The sequence below is a fragment of the Ambystoma mexicanum genome, chromosome 4p (assembly GCF_040938575.1).
Source record: "Ambystoma mexicanum isolate Mex_15411 chromosome 4p, UKY_AmexF1_1, whole genome shotgun sequence".
Taxonomy (NCBI): domain Eukaryota; kingdom Metazoa; phylum Chordata; class Amphibia; order Caudata; family Ambystomatidae; genus Ambystoma; species Ambystoma mexicanum.
Genome location: NC_090927.1, coordinates 274,011,941 through 274,035,878, shown reverse-complemented (window position 1 = coordinate 274,035,878; position 23,938 = coordinate 274,011,941). Strand labels below are relative to the sequence as shown.

Sequence of the window (23,938 nt, the reverse complement as noted above, 5' to 3'; positions counted from 1 at the left end):
CTTTCCTACCCGCCTCTTCCATTCCCTGCAAGCATGTCCTATTAAAAAACAGGGGGAAAAACGCCTACATCCCACAAAACTGAAGGTACACACTTATGGAGAAAATACATCTTTCCACACTCAACCTGTTCCTGAAAGCTTGAAATTCAGAACTGCAAATATTTCCTTCCTAGCTCTTACAAGAAAAAAAACACAGGCTTCTTTGTAAATCATTTTATTGGCATATTCTGAAAACCTACAAAATGTGGGAACTTTTTTGTTATTTTCTCACACCCCCTACAGCAAACCACTGAACCCTTGGGGCGTTATGACCGCCTACATGTGTGAGGAAAAGGATACAAATTTGGCTAGGATATCACTTGTAACAAAAAAGTTACAAGGGATTGAACACCGACATTTTGAACATTTTTTTAACTATGAGCATGGAGCACAAGCAATTTTAAAAGCACTTTCGGGTTCTGGCAGCCAATAATACTGACAAGGTTGATTTTAAACCACACCCATTTGGAACATCGGCGATCAAGTCCTTGACTTTTTGTCCTGCAGGCTCTGGTTGGCACCAAAGTCAAGGTCCATGCACTCTATAACCCGGACAGCGGACTGGACGAACACACGCTATTTCCATCGCTTTGCTGCTTTGCCCCACCCCTCGTCTTCCTATTTGCTGGCACGCGGAGCCGTCAGCTCTGGATAGGCCAACAGCATGGTCTGGGTTGGTGTTGACAGTAACCTGCGTGGGGCGGGCTGCCTCTCTCTCTCTCCCTCTGAGCTGTGGCGGCTGTGGACCCTTCAGAAGTGCGCACCATGGACGCCGCCGCCGCCGCCGTTCTGCTCACCTTGGCCCTGGTGCTGATCTTCAGGATGCTGGTGCTGCGGAGAGGAACGCCCGGAGCGCCTCCCTGCGTGCGAGGATGGATTCCTTGGCTCGGGGCTGCCTTCGAGCTAGGGAAAGCTCCTCTGCAGTTCATCGAGCAAGCCAGAGCCAAGGTACACTCAATAATAATAATATCGATGATGTAATAATACTTAAAACAAATGTGCTGCACCGTGTTGCATAAACAGTCCCTGCCTACGCTCCCAGACTTCAGCAGTGTTGGTGTTGGTTGGACATGCCCTACTTGTCTTGCACCCATATGCAGAGGGCAGGTAAACGCACCCTGACAGAGGGACGCCCTGCACAGTGCAGGTGGATTGACGTTTACCTACTTATGCATAATGCATGCACGAGTGCCAGGTATTCCTCACCACCACACAGTAACAGACACATTATCTGCAGTTTTCACGCGTAGCTGAGTACAGATAAACGACCCTTCGCACCTGCGGTCTAATGCTAAAAGTGACCATCACCCTCTACCAGTGTTCAGTGCACCCACATCCCGGGAGAAATCGCAGTTACAAACCGTTTCTCCGTGATCCAGTTGGGGAAAATGTTTTTTCGGTGTCGTACGTGCACTCAAGAAACAAAAAGGGTATTGAGTTGACAGAGCCACACATAGCAATTGATAACACACTGGCCATCAGTAGCTAATTGCAAGATGCAACATCAGGCCTTGGAATTATCTTCATAGAATTTCAGGAGATTTCCAAAAACTCATAGTCCCATCAACTGGTTCGAGCAGAAATCATGTGTAACTGCCATACTTTGTCTCAGGCCGGCAGACTGGAAATATTGGGAGAGATTAGTTACAAAATGAAAACGGTATTAAGAAAGCAAAAAAGCGCTGTGTTTGGCCTACTCCCATTCATATTTTTGTATAGAGGAAAAAGTCCACATTTCTTTGCACCGCGGGGCAAAACCTCTGGATGGAATTAGACCAAATAAGAAAGAACTTGCACATGAAGCATTGACTGGATTGCCAGGATGGGTCTGGTGTTATTCCATCTAGTAGTTGTTAAAATATTTGATGGAGAAGTGGGTCCCCCTTCTCCCAAATTATAGCTAGGGTCTCAGCAGTGGCGTAACACAACATTTGGGCCCCCCCCCCTGCGAGCCATGATGAGGGGGCCCCCCCAGTTCGTCAACAAATCATGGGTCATGCCACACTCTAGGCCGGCCTAGATTACCACGCTTGCGCAATACACACGAGCGTGCTGCTTCAAGGGTACACTGCACACTGTACTAGTAGCAGCATATATATATGTGTGTGTTTTAATGCATTATACAGCACACTTTCTGAGAAAAATTGGCTGAAAAGCCAGAGCATTTGCAATTGTTTTGTAGGGTAACAGCAGTCCAAAAATCCAATACATGCAAGTCACCAACAGTGCACAGGAACATTAATGCTTTCATTCATTGAATACTTTGCTATTAAAAATGCCATGCCACAATGAAAACATGTTCAACTGGCTGTACAATGTAGACCAGTCTAGACACGTAATAACATATTACAGTAAAGAATGCCAGGCCACATTTAGACATACCTAGACTGGTTGCACCAAAACGGCAGTCAAAGCAATAGCACTTATCATGGTTGTTTTATCACAGATGCCGAGAAAAATATACAATACCACAGTAAGAAGCAGCGAGATTTGCAGCAACCAAATGCCAGTCTAGCCCGGTAATTACAATTAGCAGAACAGCTTTATCAGAGATGCCCAGTTAAAGAACGTCAAGCCAAACTAAGAAATGACTAGACTGGTTCCACCAAAATACCTCTCTAGCCAATAATGCCACATATCATGCCTGCTTAGCCTGGCGATGGATTGCTATTACGATTTATCCCACAATCCCTGCCCCCACACATCCCCTCTCTAATGAGCCCCCTGCTTCACCCCCAAAATCAGCATATCGGACTGAATTACCTACACATCCCTCTTCCTTGTCCCAGTGCTGACATATGAGGCACCTTCCCTCATAGGTAAGTACAAGGACAAGGAAGAGTGGGCCTGGACGTAAAGAGGATTACAAGTAACTAAGCCAGGCATTACCTCCATGTCCCGCGTCCTCATCCCAGTACTTGTGTATGAGGCAAAAAGCCTCATACACAAGTACTGGGATGAGGAAGAATGGGGATACGAGTAATGAAGATTACCAATAAGTAATCATGGCATTAAACACAAGCAGTGGCACAACACAATTGATCTGACTGAGCTTCAGTCCTCTCCCTGAGCCCCTGAAATTTTGGGCTATGTTGACTCGACCTGGCTGACCTACAATGCCGTTGCCAGACAGAACAGGACACAGATGGTAAATGGCACCTGTGTTTCGTCATTAAGGCCCAGCAAATACTAACGTAAAGCATTTCAGTGTTCGTTTTTAGGCAGTTGAAATTGTGATGTGTGTTTTGTACTTGCATGCCAGGGGAGTGATTGGAAGGGTAGAGAGGGGACAGGAGACCGCTCATTCTCACAGCAGTCCATAAGTGGGTGCTTTCAGCCTTAAATGAGAGAGCTAACTGCTTGTAACATTGAAGCTGCACTAGAATATTCTCATTAGAATGCGTAAAGAATTTAGATGCCCCCCACAAATAAGTTTGCCCCTCCCATCGCTCGTGAAGTTAGCGCCTCTCCCAACATTTGAAGGGTTAGCGGTCTTCCGATATTTAGGTTTTGTTGAGCCCCTGAACCCAAGCACACACAACATACACATATATGCAAACCCTGCCACACATACATTTAAGTGTGTACCCTTTCACCATACAGGCACACCAAATCAGCCACCCGTAAATTTAAGTGTGCACCTTTTCACCAAACACTCACACACAGCCACCCAAACATTTGAGTGTGTACACTTTCACCATACTCACAAAGGCATACGCAGGCTGCATCATGCACTCACTCATTAATGCACATTACATGATATACATACATATACACATACTAACATGCACGCAAACACACCTTTAATCCGTTGGTCCACGGAACGAGACCTTCAGCTCCCTACAGTAACCAGGAGTACTTGTTCCCGTCATCTGCAGAGGATCGGGAGGCCCCCGTGTCATGAGGTGGAGGGGAGTCCCATTACTTCAAAATGAAATGGTTTCTTTTTGAAGTCACTCTGACTTCATAAAGAAATTATTTCTGTTAAAGGACCAAACCGGAACAGAAATCATTTTTTTTTAAATTGAAGGCAGAGTGACTTCAAACTGAAACTATGAGCCTTATTACGAGTGTGGCGGTCCAGAAACAAGGGTGCCGGTAAGGTTACCGGCACCCTTGTTTCCGAACCGCCACATTCAGAGTCTGCCTGCTGGGGCTGCTGCATTCAACAGGTCTGACCCTGGCAGGCGCAGCGGCCCCAGTAGGCATACTCATCACGGAAGCACCGGCACCGTTATTTACGGTGCAGTTGCTTCCGTGAACCCATGGGGAGTAACATTTTCCAGCACAGGCCTCCAAGGCATGAGGCGGGGAGCCCTATCACTTAAAAAGAAAAAGGGCCTCATTACGAGGTTGGCGGTAACACGCCGGTGTGACCTGCGGGTTGCCACCAACCTCGTAACACCATTTCTGACACCTAGCTTCCCGGTGCTACTGGGACATTACAAGCAGACTTGTAATGTCCCAGTAGCACCGGGAAGCTAGGTGTCAGAAATGGTGTTACGAGGTTGGTGGCAACCCGCAGGTCACACCGGCGTGTTACCGCCAACCTCGTAATGAGGCCCTTTTTCTTTTTGAAGTGATAGGGCTCCCCGCCTCATGCCTTGGAGGCCTCTAGCCTTCAGTGTTCCACAAAATGAGGTGGGGGAGCTCTCTGACTTCATAAAGAAATAGAATCTTTTTTTTTGTCACTCTGCCTTCATTAAGAAATTTTTTTTTTTTTATTTGAATTTTTTTAAAATACATTTTTATTAGTTTTCCAATACAACCAACAATACAAACCAAACACGCAGGGTAATCCACAGTCATTACAGTAACATCAATTAGTCTTTGTTCCCTGCCTCCCTGTTCCCACCCCCCTTCACGAGCCTGTTTGTTCTTCACACTCAGTATCTGCTACACACAGCTGTGCGTCATTTTCATCAGATTCTTCTGTATCTAACATTGTTCCAAATAGTCCAGATATCAGAGCTTTCCACGCCATCAGGGTACCCATTTCTTCCTCCCAAGACATGCCACTTGCCTCATGCCATACCGCCGTTTCAGCCTCTGCCCATTTCTGTAGTTCCCTCCACCACACCTCCACCCGTGGCTTATGACACTTTTTCCATCCCATGGCTATCCTTCGCTTGGCAAGCACGTACGCCAAGTCTTTCAGTTTCCCCACATGCTTCAATTTTCGTGGCCTGGGAAACCCTCCCAACAGGCAGGCCCAGGCCGTGTCTACGGCGAGCTTGACCCCTTTCTCTGCTAGCTTTTGTGCGACTTCTCTCCAGAAACACTCAATCACTGTGCATGACCAAAACATGTGTGTCATATCAGCATTCTCTTCATCGCACTTAGGGCACGCCTGTCTCCCAGCACTCCTGAATCTAGATATCCTCAGCAGTGTCATATACGCTCTATGCGTTACGTACAGCTGTATTTGTTGCAATCTGGCATTCCTAGATACCTTCTTGTGGTATCCCAGAGCCCGCTCCCAGATCCCATCATCCATTTGGTCTCCCACCTCTGTTTCCCAATCCAATCTCAAATGTGTCAATTCCTTTCCAACCTTAGTCATTACCATCTCATACAATCTAGAGATCTCGTGCCCCCCTTCAGTTATGTCATATATCAACCCCATAATGGCGTCCGGTTCCTCCGCCAACACTGTCTCGGGCCACGTTATCCGAATCTTCCGTACCAACCTGTGATACGTAACATACTGGCCCCCGTGTAGTCCTGCCTCCTCCTCAAGTCCTTCAAACTCCCTGATGGTCCCCTCCTGCCATATATCTCCCAACGTTACTAGCCCAACCGACTCCCAGTAGGTTCTGATAATCACCCTCAGTTGCTTATCTCCACCCGCCAGAGCAACCAGAGGTACCTGCGGTGAACACGGGAGCGGGTCCCCCATCATTATACATGCTCGTCGCCACATTTTCCACCCCAGCCTCAACATCCCCGGGCGCTTCTTTATGTCAGACTCAGGCAACCAGATAATTTCTATCAGGTAAAACGGGGTACAGTCCCACCCAAACAATCCAAATTCAGGGGTCGCTTCATCGGAGAGCCATTTGGCCACAAACTGTAATTGACTCGCTATATAATAGACCTCAAAATTAGGTATTTTAACACCCCCTTTTTCATAAAAGTTCTGCAACTTCCAGAGCGCTACTCTATTCCGGGTACCATGCCACAGAAAGTCTCTACACATACCATTTAGCTGAACAAAAAACCTTTTGGGAATCATATAAGGGATATTGCTAAAAAAGTGTAGGAGCCTAGGTAGAACCACCATCTTGAGCATCGCTCCCCGCCCCATCATCGCTAAAGGCAACTTTTCCCAAAACCTCATACATTTGCGGATTTTCCCAACGGCCATCTCGGTATTATGTCTATGTTCTTCTTCCGCCGTATGGTACACATCTATTCCAAGGTAGCGGAAGGAGCCCACAGTCCATGGCACCTGCAACACCGGCAACCTTTCTACAGGGATTCCCTTGTAACTGCCCAGTGGGAAAATACTAGATTTTTGACGGTTCATAGCTATACCGGACAACCCCGCATACCTCTCCATCACCTCCAGAATATACTGAAGATTTTCTTCCGGATATCTCAAGTATAGTAGCAAATCATCCGCATATAGGGATATAAGGTGCCGTTCCCCTCCAACCTCAATACCTATCTCATTATATTGCTGCCTCAGGTATATTGCCAAGGGCTCCAGAGCCAGGATGTACAACATCGGGGACCAGGGGCACCCCTGTCTAGTGCCTCTGCTAAGTTGCCATCTTTCAGATATCACTGTTCCTGTTCGCACCCTGGCTAATGGCGCACTATACAGCATCTCCGCCCACCTGATGTACCCCAGCCCCATTCCATACTCTCTCAGAGCAGCCATGGCCATCTAACCGAGTCGAAAGCTTTTACTGCGTCTAAAGACACTATTGCCATTTCTCCTTCATTGTCACAGCCCCATTCAATCACCCGATGGAGTCGCCTATGGTTGTGAGTAATATTCCTGTCCGGGACATAGCCCGTTTGGTCCGGGTGTATTAATTTGCTAATTACTTTCCGCAGTCTATTCGCCAGGACAGCCGTTAATATCTTGCTGTCCTGGTTCAGCATTGACAGCGGCCTATACGATCCACAGCTATGTCCTGGTTTATTTGGTTTAGGGAGCGGTATTATGATCGCTTCTCTGAGCGACTCCGGCAATCGTCCCACTTCAAACGCCTCATTGAGCATTTCCAACATTGGGGGGAGCACTTCCGCCCCATATGCTTTGTAAAATTTGCTGGGTAATCCATCTGCTCCCGGGGTCTTGCTAGTAGGTAGCTGCCTATCAACCTCCTCCAACTCCTCCAAAGTAATTGGTGCGTCTAGTTCCTCTCGTTCTTCTGCACTTATCTTGGGCAATCGTATATCTTGCAGAGTTTCCAGCATCTCATCCCGGCTGCCTCCTCCTCTGTCCTTATATAGTTCTTTATAATAATACGCAAATTCCCTGTTGGCTTCCTCTTGGGTGTCTGCCACCTCCCCATCTTCACTGGTTATTGTCCTAATCGGGGGCCTAGGGGTTTCACTCTTATATAGCCACGCTAAGAGACGGCCCGTTTTATCTCCACCCGCATGTTGTCTCTCAACGTACTTTTTGTAATTAAGGTTGCAAAGCCTTTCCCAGTGTTCCGTACACCGTTGCTGTAATTTAAGCACCAGCTCGGTATCTATGCTTTCACCTTTTAGTTCTCTTTCTAATTCTACTTCCACCCTTTGTAAATCGACCAGGACCCCATCCTGCAGGCCTTTCGATTTAGCGATAGCCACACCTCGCATCACCACCTTGAAGGCCTTCCACAGTGTCCCTGCCGAGTCAACACTGCCTGTGTTCACCTCAAAATAGCTAATGATCTTGTCTCTTATATCTTCTCTAAAAACCGGGCCTTTAAGCGCCTCCGCACGGAGCCGCCATGTCGGAATCCGTGCCCTATGGCAGCAGTATTGCCACCCCAGAACCAGGGGCGAGTGGTCCGACAGGACCCTCGCTTTATATTCTATGTGAACGATCTCTATCATTACATCTGGTGTGGCAAAAACATAATCAAGTCTAGTGTGCAGCTGTTGTGGGGCCGAGTAATGTGAATATTGCCTTTCATTAGGATGCTTTGTTCTCCACACATCTATCATTCAAAGTCATCTAGCAACGACTGCAATGCCCTAGCTGCTGGGGCAGGCCTAACCATCTTGTCATCCGATCTGTCCACTCCGGGGTTTAGCACACAATTAAAATCCCCTCCCCAGATCACTGCACCACCCACGCACAAGCTAAGGCTAGTGCACATAGTCCGGAAGTACTCCGCCGTGTTTTGATTGGGGGCATACGTGTTTACAATGCACACCTCTTTATTCTCTATCAACCCTTTCACTATGACCAAACGCCCCTCAGTTTCCATTTTTTCCTGTATTAGCTGGAACGGGACATGCGGCGCCACCCAGACCAGCACTCCCCTAGCATAGGCCGAATACAAAGACCCCACTACAGTACCTTTCCATTTTCTCCCCACCAGTTCCAGTTTTTCCCGCGTCAGGTGCGTCTCTTGTAACAATGCAATATCTATCTTTTGTCTTTTTAAATACAGCATGACCTTATTCCTTTTGAGATAACTATTAAGTCCCCTGACATTCCATGTCACTATTCTAAGATCCCCCTTGGCTCATCAGTACCCATCTCCCTCCCTTCCAGCCAATCCCATCTGCCTGCGCAATACAGATACAATTCTAAGACTATTCCTTGTAGACTCGTGTTTAGACTCAAACTCCCCAAAACTATATACACATCAAACTCCCCTCCGAACCTCCCCCCCACCCATCCCTTCCCCAACAACTCCCTCCCCAACTGTTGCCCAGCTCCACCTCTGGATCTCAGGCACCCCCACATCTAGCCCTGTCTAAAACGCTCAGAGCTCAGTAGGGTGAAGTCGCCCTAATGGCCACTTAACTATTGATACTAAATGGGGGTATGAGGACTAGCCCAGCGGGGCACCTTAATAAGGCAGCAGTCGCAGTGCACACAATACATTATCTATTCTACTTTGGTCCCATCTACTAGCAGGCCACATCAATGACTATAATCAAGTCCCATAGTCGTAAGCCGCACCATCTTCCTGTGCTCCCATTACTCCTTACTTATCTCGTCCGCCTCCTTCTTCCATCTGGATGTCGGGCTCCTGGGGGCAACCCCACGTGTCAAGCCATCCCATAGCATCTTCCGGAGTGTCAAAAAATAAAGTTTTATTTTTATGAAAAACCTTCAATTTCGCCGGGTAAAGTAGCATGTATTTCAGGCCCGCTTCCCTCAATCTCCTCTTAACAGCCGCAAAGTTCATTCGGCTCCGCTGCACTATCAGGGTATAGTCCGGGTAAGCTGTTATGTTTGCCTACCCTCGCTTGATTGTTCCACCTTTACGAAAGTGTTCCAGAATCCTTTCCCGGTCCCGATAGTTAAGGATCTTGGCGATAACTGGCCTAGGCGGATTACCCGGCGGCGGCCTCCTCGTCAGAGCCCTATGCGCTCGTTCCACAGCAAATCCTTGAGACAGAACTCCTCCGGTTATTTCCTGTAACAACATGTTTTCGACAAACTCCGTGGGGTTGTGGCCCTCTGTTCCCTCCGGTATACCCACAATGCAGATGTTATTTCTTCGGGCGCGTCCTTCCGCTTCCTCCGCCCTACTCTCCAGGTTGCCCACTCTTTGCACCAGCGCATGCAGTTCCATCTTGTGTGAGGCGCAGTACGCTGTATTCAAACTCCCTTCCTTCTCTAGGCTCTCTGTGCGCTCCGACAGGGACCTTACATCCTGCCGGAGTAGATTCACCTCCTCCTGCACTTCACCGACCTTGAGGTCCAGCACTGTTTTCAATTCAGACACAACTAGTTCGAGCTTGGCCTCCCAGGCCGCTTTCAAGTCTGCTTTCAAGTCCGCAATCTCAGCGAGGACCTCTTGATTTGTACCCGCGGTGGCCATGACATCTGCGGGGGGCTTGTCTCTCCTCTTGGCACTTTCCGGGCCCGGCGGTGTTCTGGCAAACTCGTCCAGCGTAGGTTGCTTCACTCTTTGTCTTAGGGGCTTATTAGACATGACGCAGCGGCTGTATGTCGTGGGTCCGCCCACCTCTTATGCTTCACAAGTAAATAGGGGGGGGCGCACACCACGTTCCAATATCCCAGGCCTTACCCAAGCATGGGGGCTTCACGTGTTTGTGCTCGGAGGTACTCCACTTCCATGCAAAATACCATCAGGGTTTTGTACAACGCGTCCGGGTCACCGTCATCTAGTGCATACAGTTATTCTCACTCAGGAGGGTTTCTTCGGGCTATTTCAGGCTGGCCCGTATTATCCACAATGGCCTGCGCTCTCCCACATATCAGCCTGCACTCCCCCGTCAACCTCACCTTGGGGTGAGCGACACCGTCCCAATTACAGCATCACCCTCTCACCAAGTTGCTTTGCCGTGTTTCCGTCGCCGCACTCTCACCCACATGTGCGGCCCCCTTGAAGCTTCGCGGCCAACTTCCTCAGGGCTGGCCTCCTATATATATGTGCCTGCCTCGCCACCCGTCTTAGGTGCCTTTCTGTTCTGATGCAAACCCAGTGCTACGCCACCGGTCCGAAAAAGCTGTCCAAGAGAGCTTTCATGTAGGCTTGTTTGGCCAGGTTATTTCTAGAGTGGGTAGTGCTCTCCCACGTATTAGCTTATTTTATTGGTCCCAGAAATCATCCTGTCTTCTGCTGCGAGCACGGAATTTTTATTTTTTTTAAAAAATTTCAAATCCCCTCCCCTCCTTTTCTTTGTTGGGGGGGGCTCTTTGCACAGTGCGCACTTTTGGGTGTGTTGTGTCTTCAGCAGTCTTTTTAGCACACTGCCGTATGCCAGGAAACCCACAGCGCTCAGGATTACACACCCCCAGCTCCTATATGTGTAAAGCCATCTCCGTTGATAGTGTTATTCAATAGTTTTTATTACGGGGTGCTCAATTCCAGCACCCGACTGCTTAAACTACCGGCAAGAGGCTTCTCCTTACATCAGCTGTCCCTTCTGCCGTGTGCTGCATTCCAGCTCAGCTCTCCCGCTTTGCTATCTTCACGGTTGCTCAATACATCGTTTTAGGAAAGCATCCATGTGACCTCCAGCACACTTAGGATTCTCGAACACAGCAAAGTATCTCATCAGAAATGACACGCTCCGTTGCTCCGCAAGGGCATACATTACTGCGAACTCCCTGTTTATTCTCCACAGGGAGTTCTTCTCGCCGTGCTCGCTCGATGCCCTTGCTCAGGCTAGCTTCCGCACAATTCGAGCCGGTGGCGCAGCTATTCGGGCACTCGGTCCGATCCACCTGCTCCCACTGTTGTTGCCCGGGAGTCCACCATACAAATACTCCCCGCACCCCGCAATGTAACATGAGCTTGTGCCGCAGGGGCCTGATGCTCCTTCATGCGCTCCGATCAGAGAGTGCTCCACAGTCACCGTCGGCAGCAGAGAGATTCCATTTATTTGAGGTCTCTTTGTTTTTGTCCTTCCGCCATTTTGGGAGGCGCCTGTTCGTTACGGGCAAACACAAAAATGTTATTTTCTCCGCCGCATCTAATCCAATTCACTCGCCCGTCTCTGCAGTGATAGGGAACACGTTCCGACGCCTCTGCTCTTAGTATTTACTGCATTTAAGTCCATTCGTGCGCTTTAACACGGATCAACGTCGGATTTGCAGGAGCAGCACACCAGAGCACGTCCTACTCCATGGCACACAGGCCACGCCCCCCTCATAAAAAAATATTTTTGTTAAAAAGAATCTTTATGAAGGCAGTGTACTCCAAAAAGAAACCTGTTTTTTTCTTCGGTTTAAATATAAATGGTTAAAAAAAAATGTTTTCTTTAGTTTGTTTTGCTTATTTTATTATTTATATTGCGCACCAGACCCAGGGATATTCGGGCGGGAAAGCATAAAGAGGGTTGTTAAGCTTAAGTTACATAGTGGACATGAAAAATACAGCTAAGGTTACAATGCTGTATGCATGAAACAACAGGCAGTAGGTCTATACAATAAGTAACAGGAATAAGCGTGAAGTACATAAATATAGCAAAAGCAGTGAGGTCTCGTATATACAATAGATCCTAGGAAGGATGCAGGTCAGGTAGGGTCAGACGTCATGTTCCATTAGCCAGTGAATGAGACTAGATCTAAATTGTAGGTAGGGTAGGTCTTCCCTTAAAGCAGGGGGAAGGGAGTTCCAATATTGTGCTGATTTAACAGGGAAACTACTCCCGGCGAATGTAGTGACCTTAAATCTAGTTACTAGTAAGAGGTTAGAGTTAGCTTTTCTTAGGGGGTGAGAGGCTGTTTGTCTAATGAATCTGTCTGTGAGGTATTGTGGGGCTGTGTGGTTAAGGCATTTATGTGTCAGAGATGCAGTTTTAAGGAGGATTTTATCTTTTGTGGAGAGCCAATTGACGGATCTCCTAAGATCAGATATGGGGGCATTTTTGGGGAGACTTAGGGCAGCTCTCAGGGCATTGTTTTGAAGAGTCTGAATTTTGGATGTAATGTATTTGTTGCTGCCTATATATAAAGCATTACAATAATCCAATTTGGATAAGATTAGTGCTCTCGCTAAAGTGATGCAGTTGTCGGGTGAAAGGAAGGGCTTGGCTGCTCTTATTAGCTTGCAAGTGTAGGATGTGGCTGAGGCCATAGCATTTACTTGTTTACCAAAGGTGAGCGTGGAGTCTGTGTAGAAGCCAAGACTTTTAACTACTTTGGCCACAGTAATGTTGTTGTCGATTATGAGGGAGGCGTAGTTAGGACCTAGTTTTTTAATGTTGGATGGTGTACCTAGAATGAGGAGTTCTGTTTTGTCATCATTCAGGCATAGACCGTGAGAGGCCATCCATGCCTGGATGATGAGGTAAACTCTGTTCACAAAGGCCAAATCCTTGTCATAATCTCCCGTCAACGGGATGAGGATCTGTGTATCATCGGCATAATTTGTGTAGGTGATACCTAGACCATCTAGATTATCGAAAAAGGGCTTTGTGAAGATGTTGTACAGAGTGGGCGACACGCAGGAGCCTTGGGGCGCACCGCATGATATGGGCGCGGGGTCCGCGGCTGGCTGCTGCTAGGGGAGAGAATACTCGCATTGTCCTGTTATCAAGGAAGGACTGGATCCAAGCGACTGCCTCCTGAGAGAAGCAGGCCGCAGAGACCAGATGGTTGCAGAGTATTGAGTGAGATCGAACGCGGCTGAAAGGTCGAGGAGTAGGTGGAGTGCCGTCTTACCTTTGTCTCTTAGAGTGTCTATTTGTGCCTTGAGGTCTAAGAGTGCACTCTCAGTACCATATTGAGGTCTGAAGTCAGACTGACGAACACCTAGGAGGTGGTTTTGTTCCAAATGGTGCTGAATTTGTACGTATGCTACTTTATCCAAGATTTTAAATAGGAATGGCACTGTGGTTATGGGGCGGTAATTAGTTGGGATGGAGGGGTAGAGGGTTTCTTTTTTGAGGAGGGGGAGGACCCAGGAATGTTTCAGGTTACTAGGTATGTTGCCTGACGTGAATGAAGCGTTTATAAGTTTTGTGATGAAAGGGGAGAGTTCACGGGCAGCGTCTTTTATAATTTGGGCTGGACATGGGTCGCCTTGACAATTGGAAGGTTTGAGGGTGAGGATAACTTTCTCAACTTCTTTGGTAGATACTTTGCGAAAGTGGAAGCTAGGGGTTAGTGATATGGGAGGAGTTAAGGTAGATTGCGGTAATGGTAAGATATTTGTGGCAGCCTTAGAGGTGGTACCATTGATATCAGTCTTGGAAGCAATAATGGTATCTTTTTTATTGTTAATCTTCACCTGGAGCGTTGTTATCTTATTGGCCAAGGCATTTTGTACACTCGTGCACCAATTCTTATCCTTAAGACAGGAGTCAAGAGCTTGAATGGTGGATTCTACCTCTTTAAGGATGGTGAACAATTCTTTGGTATTTGATTTGGCTTGGGAGATTCGGGAGTTGTAGGATGTTTGTTTAGCTAAAAGTTTTCTTTAGTGTGAGGGTCCCCTCCCAGGTGATGGACGGGCCCCTCTGCACCGCAAATGGTGCAGGGGCCCCTGTTACGCCAGTGAGTCTCAGGAGGATAGCTCAGGGACAACGTGCTCCCCTTGGAAGCAAGATGAAGCAGAGCAACACAGGTTCGATCCCTGGGTCCGTGCTTAGAAACCTCTGGGTATTAAGCGCGTTATGAATAACTTATCATATCATATCTCCCTTGGTGCATTGCAGCAGAGAGACTTTTCTGAAATGAAAAAGCGGCAATTTTTTGGTGCTCAATGTGAGAAATAACCGCGGTTAGTCCTGGGTTACCCGAAAAAAAGTGAAAAAAAGCAATTTGGAGGAGGAAAAAGGATGAACATGAATCAGGCTTGAGGTAGGGGAAAAGAGTACACCACGTTAAAATGGCGGAATTGGTGGTGGTCTAGGGACAGAGTTTCAGTTTGAATGTTTTCGTATCACCGCAGATATAGTGTAGGAATCCCACAAGATAACCACGGCTACAACGGAAGATGCAAGCGCGAATGAAAGTGCGCCATACGAAATGAATGATGGGGTAATGGGAGAGGGCTAGTGAGGGAGAAAGCACTTGAGGGAAGTGGGGGCACCATGGCAAGAGGAGAGGGTATTTGATGAGTGCCTGCGTGGGCAGGGAAGAGTTTGGGAATTTTTTTGGGATGTTTTCAGATAACCGCGGGTATACCCAGAGATAACCGCGGTTATGAGTAGGTAATTGCCGAGAACCACTGGCATCGGAAAAGAGCTAAAAAAAAAGGAAATTTTAGAGATACAGCGTAATGCAAAAAGAGTTTAAATAAAAATAGATTTTAGAGCTGAACCATGTAATGTATAACCTATTGGTGGGGGTCATTCTGAGTTTGGAGGCAGCCACGGTGCTACTAGCACCGTGGCTGCCTCCAAACCCGGGTCTGGGTCCGGTCTCACTGAATGGGGACTTACTGGGTCATTCCGACCTTGGAGGACTCGGTAAATCCCCATTCAGTAAACCATTCCCCATTCCCATTTGAGCCCCCATAGGGCTCAATGGGAATGGGGAAGGCGCTAATTACGGGCCCGCAAATAGCGGGCCCGTTATTAGCGCCCTGGTCCCTTAGCGGGACCCGCTAAGGATGTCTGGTCTGACCAGATGTCCTTTGCGGGTCCTGCTAAGGGACCTCGGAATAGGGCGGTAAGGGTTTACCGGCACCGGCATCCTTACCGGTGTCCGTAAACGTTTACTGCCCAACTTGGAATGACCCCAATAGACAGTGGCCACGGCCAAAGGCCGTGGATACTGTGGGCTCCATAGAACTTTATTGGTACAACATTTTTTTATTATTATTTATTTTCATATATTCAGAAATAAATACATATATAAAGCAAATATGTACAAACAAATCATCACTAAAACAACAGCATATTAAACTTATTAAACAAAACTATGGGCCTCATTACGAGTTTGGAGGAAGCCATGGTGCTATTAGCACCATGGCTGCCTCCAAACCGCGCTCCATTACCGGGGTCCTGCAATGAGGATTTACCGGGTCATTCCGACATAGGAGGACCCAGTAATTCCTCCTTGCAGGAACCATTCCCCATTCCTATTTTAAGCCCCCATAGGGCTCAATGGGAATGCGGAGGGAGGTAATAATGGGCACATAACAACTGGCGCGTTATTACCTCCCTCTTCCCCTCGCGGGACCCGGAAAGGACGCCTGGTTTTACCAGGCGTCCTTACAGGGTCCCGCAAAGGGAACCTCGTAATCGGCACTCCCGTAATGACGGGGGCCGGTCCCGTACTGTCCCCCTTCATTACGGGAGCGCAAGGGTTGTAATGAGGCCCTATGTACATTAAGAGCAAATACAATCTTAAAAAAAAAACTCTGCTCCCCCACCCTGAGATATCCCCTCCCCCCAGGTCCATAACAAAATCAAGCAGAGTCTAGTACAAAAGCATGAACGTCCCCCAAATCTTGTCAAAAAGAGAGAATTTCCTTTCTCTCATGTATATCGTTTTCTCCATCTCCACCAGCTTGTGCATCTCATCAATCGAAAGATCAATTTTTGGTACAATAGCAGATTTCCAACCAGTTAGAATCAATTTCTTCCCCATCACCACACCTCGAAATAACAATTTCTTCTGACAAGTAGTTAATTCCTTAAGTAATTCATTTGCAAATTACACTAAACCAAATTCCAACCAAAAACCTTGCACCTTCACACACTTCCACATCATGGCCCTCATTACAACCCTGGCATTAAGGGGTTAACGGCGCCGTAAAAGGTGGCGGCGCCGTTAACCCCTTAACGCCTGATTACGAGGTCCCTTTGCGGGTTGGAGATTTTAACACCTGCTTTTTGCAGGCGTTAAAAACCAACCCGCAAAGGGACCTTGGTGCTAAGTACGGTGCCGCAATTTGCGGCACCGTACTTAGCGCCTTCCCCATTCCCATTGAGCCCTATGGGGCAAAAATGGGAATGGGGAAGGGCCATGGCGGCATGGGGAATTACCGCCCCGCCAACCTCGGAATGGGGCGGTAATTCCCCATTCCGCCGTCGGTAAGTTACCGGCATGGACCATGGTGCTATTAGCACCATGATCCAACGCCAGGGTCGTAATGAGGGCCCATGAGTCCCAAATTGATGCACACAACCCCAGCAGTCACTGGTATCTGAAAGTCATCTCTTACACAACCACTCTGGGGTCCAGTAAACCCTGTTTAAGATTTTAATCTGTCGGGACCTTTCACCTAGACTTAAAGCGCAAAGTTTGACATTTTGAAACATTGTCGCCCAGAGCTCTGATGAAATATCACATCCAATTCTCAGACTCCATTAATCTCTCAACAAAACATTTTCCTTATATTCAGCATCAATATGTCGATTTATCCTGCTGGCCAAACCTCCTTTGCCCTTTTAAGATTTAGTAGTGAAAAATTCCAGATTTAACCCAGCGCTTATCTCTACTTCACCGATTGCTCTCCCGAGCTTCCGATAATCCAAGTTCGTAAAACCAATGATATTCCAATTTTCATTAACTTCCCTGGCTGTCAGCCATTTCCCAACAGATCAGCAATCCACTTGACCCCTCCCAAGAACCATTCAGGCCAGAAATAGTCTTTCCATCCACCTTGATACCGGTATTCAACCACACCAATACCCCTGGATCCGTGAGAGCATCTACCTTCAGAAGCTCACAGAGTTTCTTCCAAGAGCTTCTTAAAAATTCAGTTGTGGGATTCTTCACACAACCAGGTCTTATTATAGTTGACAGTATAGCCCTTGGCGACAAAGGCCCATTAGAACCTGCCTCAGCTCGCGTCCATTCATCCGGCATGTTGTTAAGGAAATGGACAAAAAACGGTGTCATGAATGCCAGGTGATAAGCCCGGAAATTAGGGACTCCCAATCCACCTTTCTCCAGAGGCAACTGTAATTTCCAAAGTTTCAATCCGGGTGGTTTATGGTCCCAGATGAAATCTTGCACAAGCCTATCTAATTTCTTCCAATATTGTGAGTTGATATTCAGCGGAATCATACCAGTACATAATTCATCTTTGGAGTCGAGGTCATTTTAAGGGCATTAACTTTCCCCCATAGAGAGAGATTTAACACCCTCCAACGCTCCAGTTCAATTTTAAAATCCTTACATTGTTCTTTCATATTTTCATGTACTATGGGCCTCATTACAACTCAGGCGGTAAGGGGTTTACGGCAGCGTTAACAGCGCCGACCCTTACCGCCTGAGTACGAGGTCCCCTAGCGCCATGGTGCTTTTAACACCTGCTTTTCGCAGGTGTTAAAATCCATGGCGCTAAGGGACCATGGAGTTAATTACGCCACCGTAATTTACGGTGGCGTAATTAACGCCTTCCCCACTCCCATTATGCCCTATGGGGCAAAAATGGGAATGGGGAAGGGTAAATGGGGATTGGGGACTTACCGCCCCGCCTAGGTCGGAATGGGGCGGTAAGTCCGCCAACCACCATGGCGTAAACGTAGTTTACGCCATGGTGGTAAAGTCACGGCCCAGGCGGTAACTTACCGCCTGGGTCGTTATGAGGCCCTATGTCTGCAATCTTAGGTGTTAACCATAGCCCTAAATACCGTATTCTGTTGGCACACCAATTGAACCCCAATTAAGTTATATCCTGTTTATTGTATGTAGACATCAATGGCATCACTTCAGACTTTTTCCAGTTAACTTTATAATCTGATGACCGATGAAAATGTGACAGAATTTCCATAAGCACTGGTAATGATTTCTCCAAATCCCTCGAGACCAAAAGCAGATCATCGGCATAGAGCCACAATCTCTGCTCTAAACCCCAGCAACTCACTCCAAGCAATCTACAATATTGTCTGAGTGCTATAGCTAATGGCTCAATAACAATGATGAATAATAGAGGGGACAGTGGGCATCCTTAGCTCGTACCCCTCCTCAGTTCAAAAGCGTCAAATCTTAATCCGTTAGTATTTATATCCACTGTAGGGCGGGAATGTAATTATTTTATCCATGACACAAATTTCTCACCAAACCCCATCACATGCATCACTGAATACAGATATTTCCAGTTAAGGCGGTCAAATGCCTTCTCTGCATGAAGCGACAACACCGCAATATCTTCCTGTGAGTCCATATCACTCAACATTATTTGGACCATTTTGCGAATATTACTCGAGGTCCGTCTACCTTCAATAAAACCTGGTTTATCATCATGAATCAAACGTGGTAGTACATTTTCCAAACTTAATGCCAATACCTTCGAAAGAATCTTAGTCCCTTGAATGTTAACCAACAATGCAATTATCCGCCCCTCTCGATTTGAGACTTCTTTCAAAACTTTTATGGGAGCATTTTTGCATAATAGAATCAGAACTCCCCTGGATTTGGAGCTGTAAGAGGAACCATAAGCCTTCCCAATCCATTCTTTCTCCAATCTGGTTATTTCCTGCTGCAAAAGATGCGTCTCTTGTATAAAACAGATATCACTTTTCATATCATTCAAATAACTGAAGATCTTTTTCCTTTTGACTAGATTATTCAGTACATCCACATTCCAGGTTGTTATACACATTTTTTCAACAATTTTATTAATCCCACTCACGTCAAATAATCCACATTCATGAGAAGGTACTAGACTCAATAAAAAATAAGAATAAAGAACCCTAACCCCAGCCCTCTAAAGCAAAAGCTAGACACCAGCAACAATTTTAATGTATAATACAAAAAATACATTTCAAAAGGTCCTATACTCTAGGCACTCTCCTAAATTCACCTGAACTCAAACCCAATGTAATAAAAACAAAAACATCAGCACCCTTCCCACTTTCCCCTTACTGGTAAACAAGTATATTTATACATCCCTATCCCAAAGTAAATGGAAAGAATGTAAAACAAAACGGCAACAATGTTTTATGACTGCACACAAGGCAAGGTCTGCTTTCCGTGTATCAAGGGACAAAACTTAAACCAATCAGAACCTATACCAGACGGAAGTGCCAAACAACTTTATGAATGGATCCATTACCCCACAGTACCACACTATCATGGTCTATAGAGGGATAGTTCTACTAAACATATTTTATATGTATGCTCAGTACATCATATACACATAGCAGCACCGTTTCTGTATCTTAGTGGGCCATTCCTAACATCAGGTATAGCTCCACTTGTAAAGAACCAGGAGGAAAACGATAAAAATAACCTTATGCCTATTGGTACAGTCACAGATTTAAACAATTTAAAAATCAGTCCCAAGTGTTTAAATAATAACTAAACAAATGGGCATTTTACATTAGATAATGCCCAGTACTAGAATTTTCTAGAGCTATATCTGCACAACATTGTGTAATGCTTTATTGACCAATGTGGTGCCAGCTACTAGAAAAGTCTAACAACTTTTACTGATAACACACAACACATCTAAATCACCTTAACTACTAATGTACAACATTCTTAGCTGATCCTTTGGTCACCTGAATCATACCTTAAGTATTGCGTTTAATCCGTTTGAACACTCACACAGACACCGTCAAAAAAGTGTAGCGGAAATACAGTCATGGATACTACTAGTCGACACGTTATTTTATAAGGGCAAGCATGATAGGAGATGTCCAATATTAATGTCATGTCAGAATTAAATTCGTACCCATCCTACCCCACAACAATCATGAGCTATATTATCTCATTATATATTATAGGATGTTCATATATGTTAGGCACTCTGTCACTCATCCACACACACCTCAGAACACCGCTAGCATTTCCGCTACACCTTCCTCTCACTCGCACAACATTTCCAGGTTACGAGACTCATGTGCTTTGGTTGCCCCGCAGCACCGATTACCGCGTGCCAGGTGCAATATGCAGGCCCGCCTGCCTCCCTTTTTGCACTGGCAGTTGCCATGGAGATCACACACTAGGAGGATCGGCAGAACGCTTCCGCATCGCCCAGCTGATTCTACCAGATCACGTGGTGCGTGGCGTCCGTCACATGACAGCAGTACGCGTCACGTGATTAGGAAGCGCCCAATACAAAACACTAGATTCCCAAAACAGTCCTCGCTTCTCAGCTGTCTTCTGGACCCTGTTTGGCGTTACGTCTTGTTTAGTTTCCTGGAAATACCTCGACCTCGGATTACTCACCTGGACTTCTTTGGATTATCCTTTTGCTTGTCACCTTGGAACTGTTACCTCATTGCCGACTCTTGGACCGTCCTTCACACTGCACTTGGATTTCCCTTGGACTCTTGAAAATACTTTGGCTACGTTCTTGTTCTCTGGCAGTTACGCTACGCAACCAAACCCTTCGCTCAGGTGGGTTAGCCTGCGACCACACGCAGCACTGGTCCCTGCAGGACTTGGGGCTGCCTCGCACTTGAGTCTCGAACCACCACTAGGTTTACTGCATTCTGACCCATTGGATAGGTAAGACCCTTTCAACTTGTTACACTCTGCATTGCATTACTGTTATTGCCTAGTACTTAATATCGTTTTTCCTACAGCGGCTTTGTGGTTCTCGAGGCTCCGTGGATCCAGGCAGCGACATCTCCCACCTGTGGCCCCAAAGGTCGCACAGGGAGTACTTTTGGTTTCCCTGTGCATCACTTGAGGACGGAGGAATCTTCGGTCTACACGACTCTCAAGTCAGAACAGACTGAGAAGCCGTATAGTCGTGTTGGACCATGCAGGAATCCACGGATGAACCCATGGCCGCGCTAGTTCAGGCCATCACAGTATTACGCGCAGATATGGCCGTGGCAAATACGGTCGTACACCAAAGGCTAGACTCCATACAGAGCGTACAGCATCCCCTCCCTGCAGACCCCGAATTCAGGGATGCTGCCGCTCCACCCACACCACCTCCGGTGCCCAGCACCCCCGCCCTGGCTCCTGTAGTTCTCCCAACACCCTTCCCATTGGCAGCCCCTGAACGCTATCATGGTGATCCCAAGAAATTCAGGACCTTTATCAATCAGTGTAAACTGTATTTCTTGTGTAGACCTCTAGCCTTCCCTGATGCAACCACGAAAGCAGCCTTTACCTTATCGCATCTGGCAGGTACAGCCACTGCCTGGGCTAATTCATTGTTAGAGAATGACACCAGGCATAAGGTGCAGTCCAGGGACTTGGAGTTACTCGAGTTAACCCAGAGCAGGGGTTCACTAATAGACTACATCACACACTTCAACCAGTTGGTCGCAGAGACCTCATGGCCAGAAAGTAAATGGGCATTGGTTTTCTATAGGGGTCTGAATAATCCTATGAAGGATGCATTATCTGTGGTTCCCTCCTTGCCCACTCAGTATCAAGAACTCGTCGATCTGGCGCTGTAGGTTGATGCACGTCGATCTGAGCGCAGGGCCGAGTTGGGGTTCTCTCAGTCAGCACACGTCACTCCAACTGCATCCGTCTCAGAAGAACCCATGCAAGTGGGGGGGATACGGAGCCCCATTACCTCGCTAGAAAGGGAACGGAGGCGGGTGGACAACGCATGCTACTATTGTGGGTTAACAGGACATTATGTTAAGGAGTGCCCCCGACGCCCAAATAAGCCCCAGGTTTTTCGGACTTCTCGGCCCTAGATCCGGGGACTAGGTCGAGCGCTCAACCCTCATCCTCGGCCACACCTCCTGCTTCTGTAACATACATCCCATTTTTGTGCAGGCCATCCTACGTCCCTCCTCAGGTGTTTCTCACTCAGCTATGATAATCATATATTCGGGTGCTACGGGGAACTTTATAGACATTTCCTTGGCTCACACACTCAATTTACCTTTAGTAGTTAAGTCCCGCTTTGATTTCTGGTCCAATCAAGCACCAAACTGCCCCCCTTTTATTGACCATTCAGGACATCCACACAGAGACAATGAGTTTTGACTTGATTTCCATGCCCCAGTTTGGCATCATATTGGGAATACCCTGGTTACGTGAGCATAACCCACTCATCGACTGGAAAAAGAGTACTGTTGTCTTTGAATCAGAGATCTGTCAAAACTACTGTCTCCTGGATCAACAGGGGGTCGACACACCGTCACAGGCCCTCGGCACTATAGCAAATCTCACGGTGGAAGACAATGGGCCCATGTTCCCGAGCACACACACTATTGGGGTGATTGCCAACGGGGTTCCGCCTGTGTATGGGGATTACGAGAAGGTGTTTGACCGTGGCTCCTCTGAGGCGCTTCCCCCTCACCGGTCTTATGATTGTCCGATAGAACTAGTCCCTGACTCTGTCATTCCCTCGGGTAGGATCTATTCCTTATCCCCCTCAGAGGAACAGGCCTTGAAATTATACGTACAGAAAGCCTTACAGCTAGGTCACATACGACCCTCTGCTTCACTAGCCGCGAGTCCCATTTTCTTTGTCCCAAAAAAGGAAGGGGACCTCCGTCCCTGTGTGGACTACCGCCGCCTCAATGCTATTACCAAAAAAGATAGATACCCGATCCCTTTGATCACGCCACTTCTGGACTGTTTGTCTCACGCATCCATTTTCACCAAACTAGACTTACGGGGTGCGTACAATTTGGTGCGCGTCCGCGAGGGGGATGAGTGGAAAACCGCCTTCTGTACTTGCTATGGATTATACGAATAACTAGTCATGCCCTTTGTCTTGTGCAATGCCCCGGCTACTTTCCAGCGTTTTATGAACGACACCTTAAAGGACATTCTGGACGTATTCATGGTAGTGTACTTGGACGATATCCTTATCTTTTCACGAAATCTGGATGAGCCGTACAGCATGTCCGAGAAGCTCTGTCCCGCCTTAGGGAACATTCTCTATTTGCCAAACCTGAAAAATGCCAATTTCACCAGAATTCCGTTGAGTTTCTGGGCTTCCACATCAACCCTGGAGGACTAGCAATGAATGAATCTAAGGTACGAGCGGTCCGGGAATTACCGGTTCCCCAGACACTGAAGGCTTTACAGGCGTTTATGGGCTTCGCCAACTTCTATAGACGCTTCATTTCTTCATTTTCTGCTATTGTAGCGCCTCTTACAGCTTTAACCAGTCCCTAGGTACCCTACCATTGGCAGAAAGAGCAGTAGGATTCCTTTGAGGCACTCAAAACCGCTTTCACCACAGCCCCGGTCCTCCAACACCCCAATCCTGAGCTCCCTTTTGTAGTTGAAGCGGATGCTCCTTCATTCGCCCTCAGTGCTGTCCTGTCACAGATCTGTCCTACCTCTGGCAAACTACATCCGGTAACATATCATTCCCGCAAGTTCACCAGTACCGAGGCCCATTATACGGTGACGGAGAAGGAGCTCCTGGCGATAATGGATGCCTTTCGGGTTTGGCGA

The 23,938-nt window shown here is 47.2% G+C and overlaps 1 protein-coding gene across 1 annotated transcript in view; it reads left to right on the top strand.

The window, feature by feature from the left end:
• Positions 1 to 723: 723 nt before the first annotated feature.
• The window catches only part of CYP39A1 (cytochrome P450 family 39 subfamily A member 1), a 747,125-nt gene continuing 723,910 nt past the window's right edge, over positions 724 to 23,938 (top strand). Inside the window, exon 1 of the mRNA XM_069605805.1 lies at positions 724 to 987. Coding sequence (XP_069461906.1) covers positions 805 to 987 — 183 coding nt within the window. The 5' untranslated portion in view covers positions 724 to 804. The remainder of the gene's footprint in view (positions 988 to 23,938) is intronic.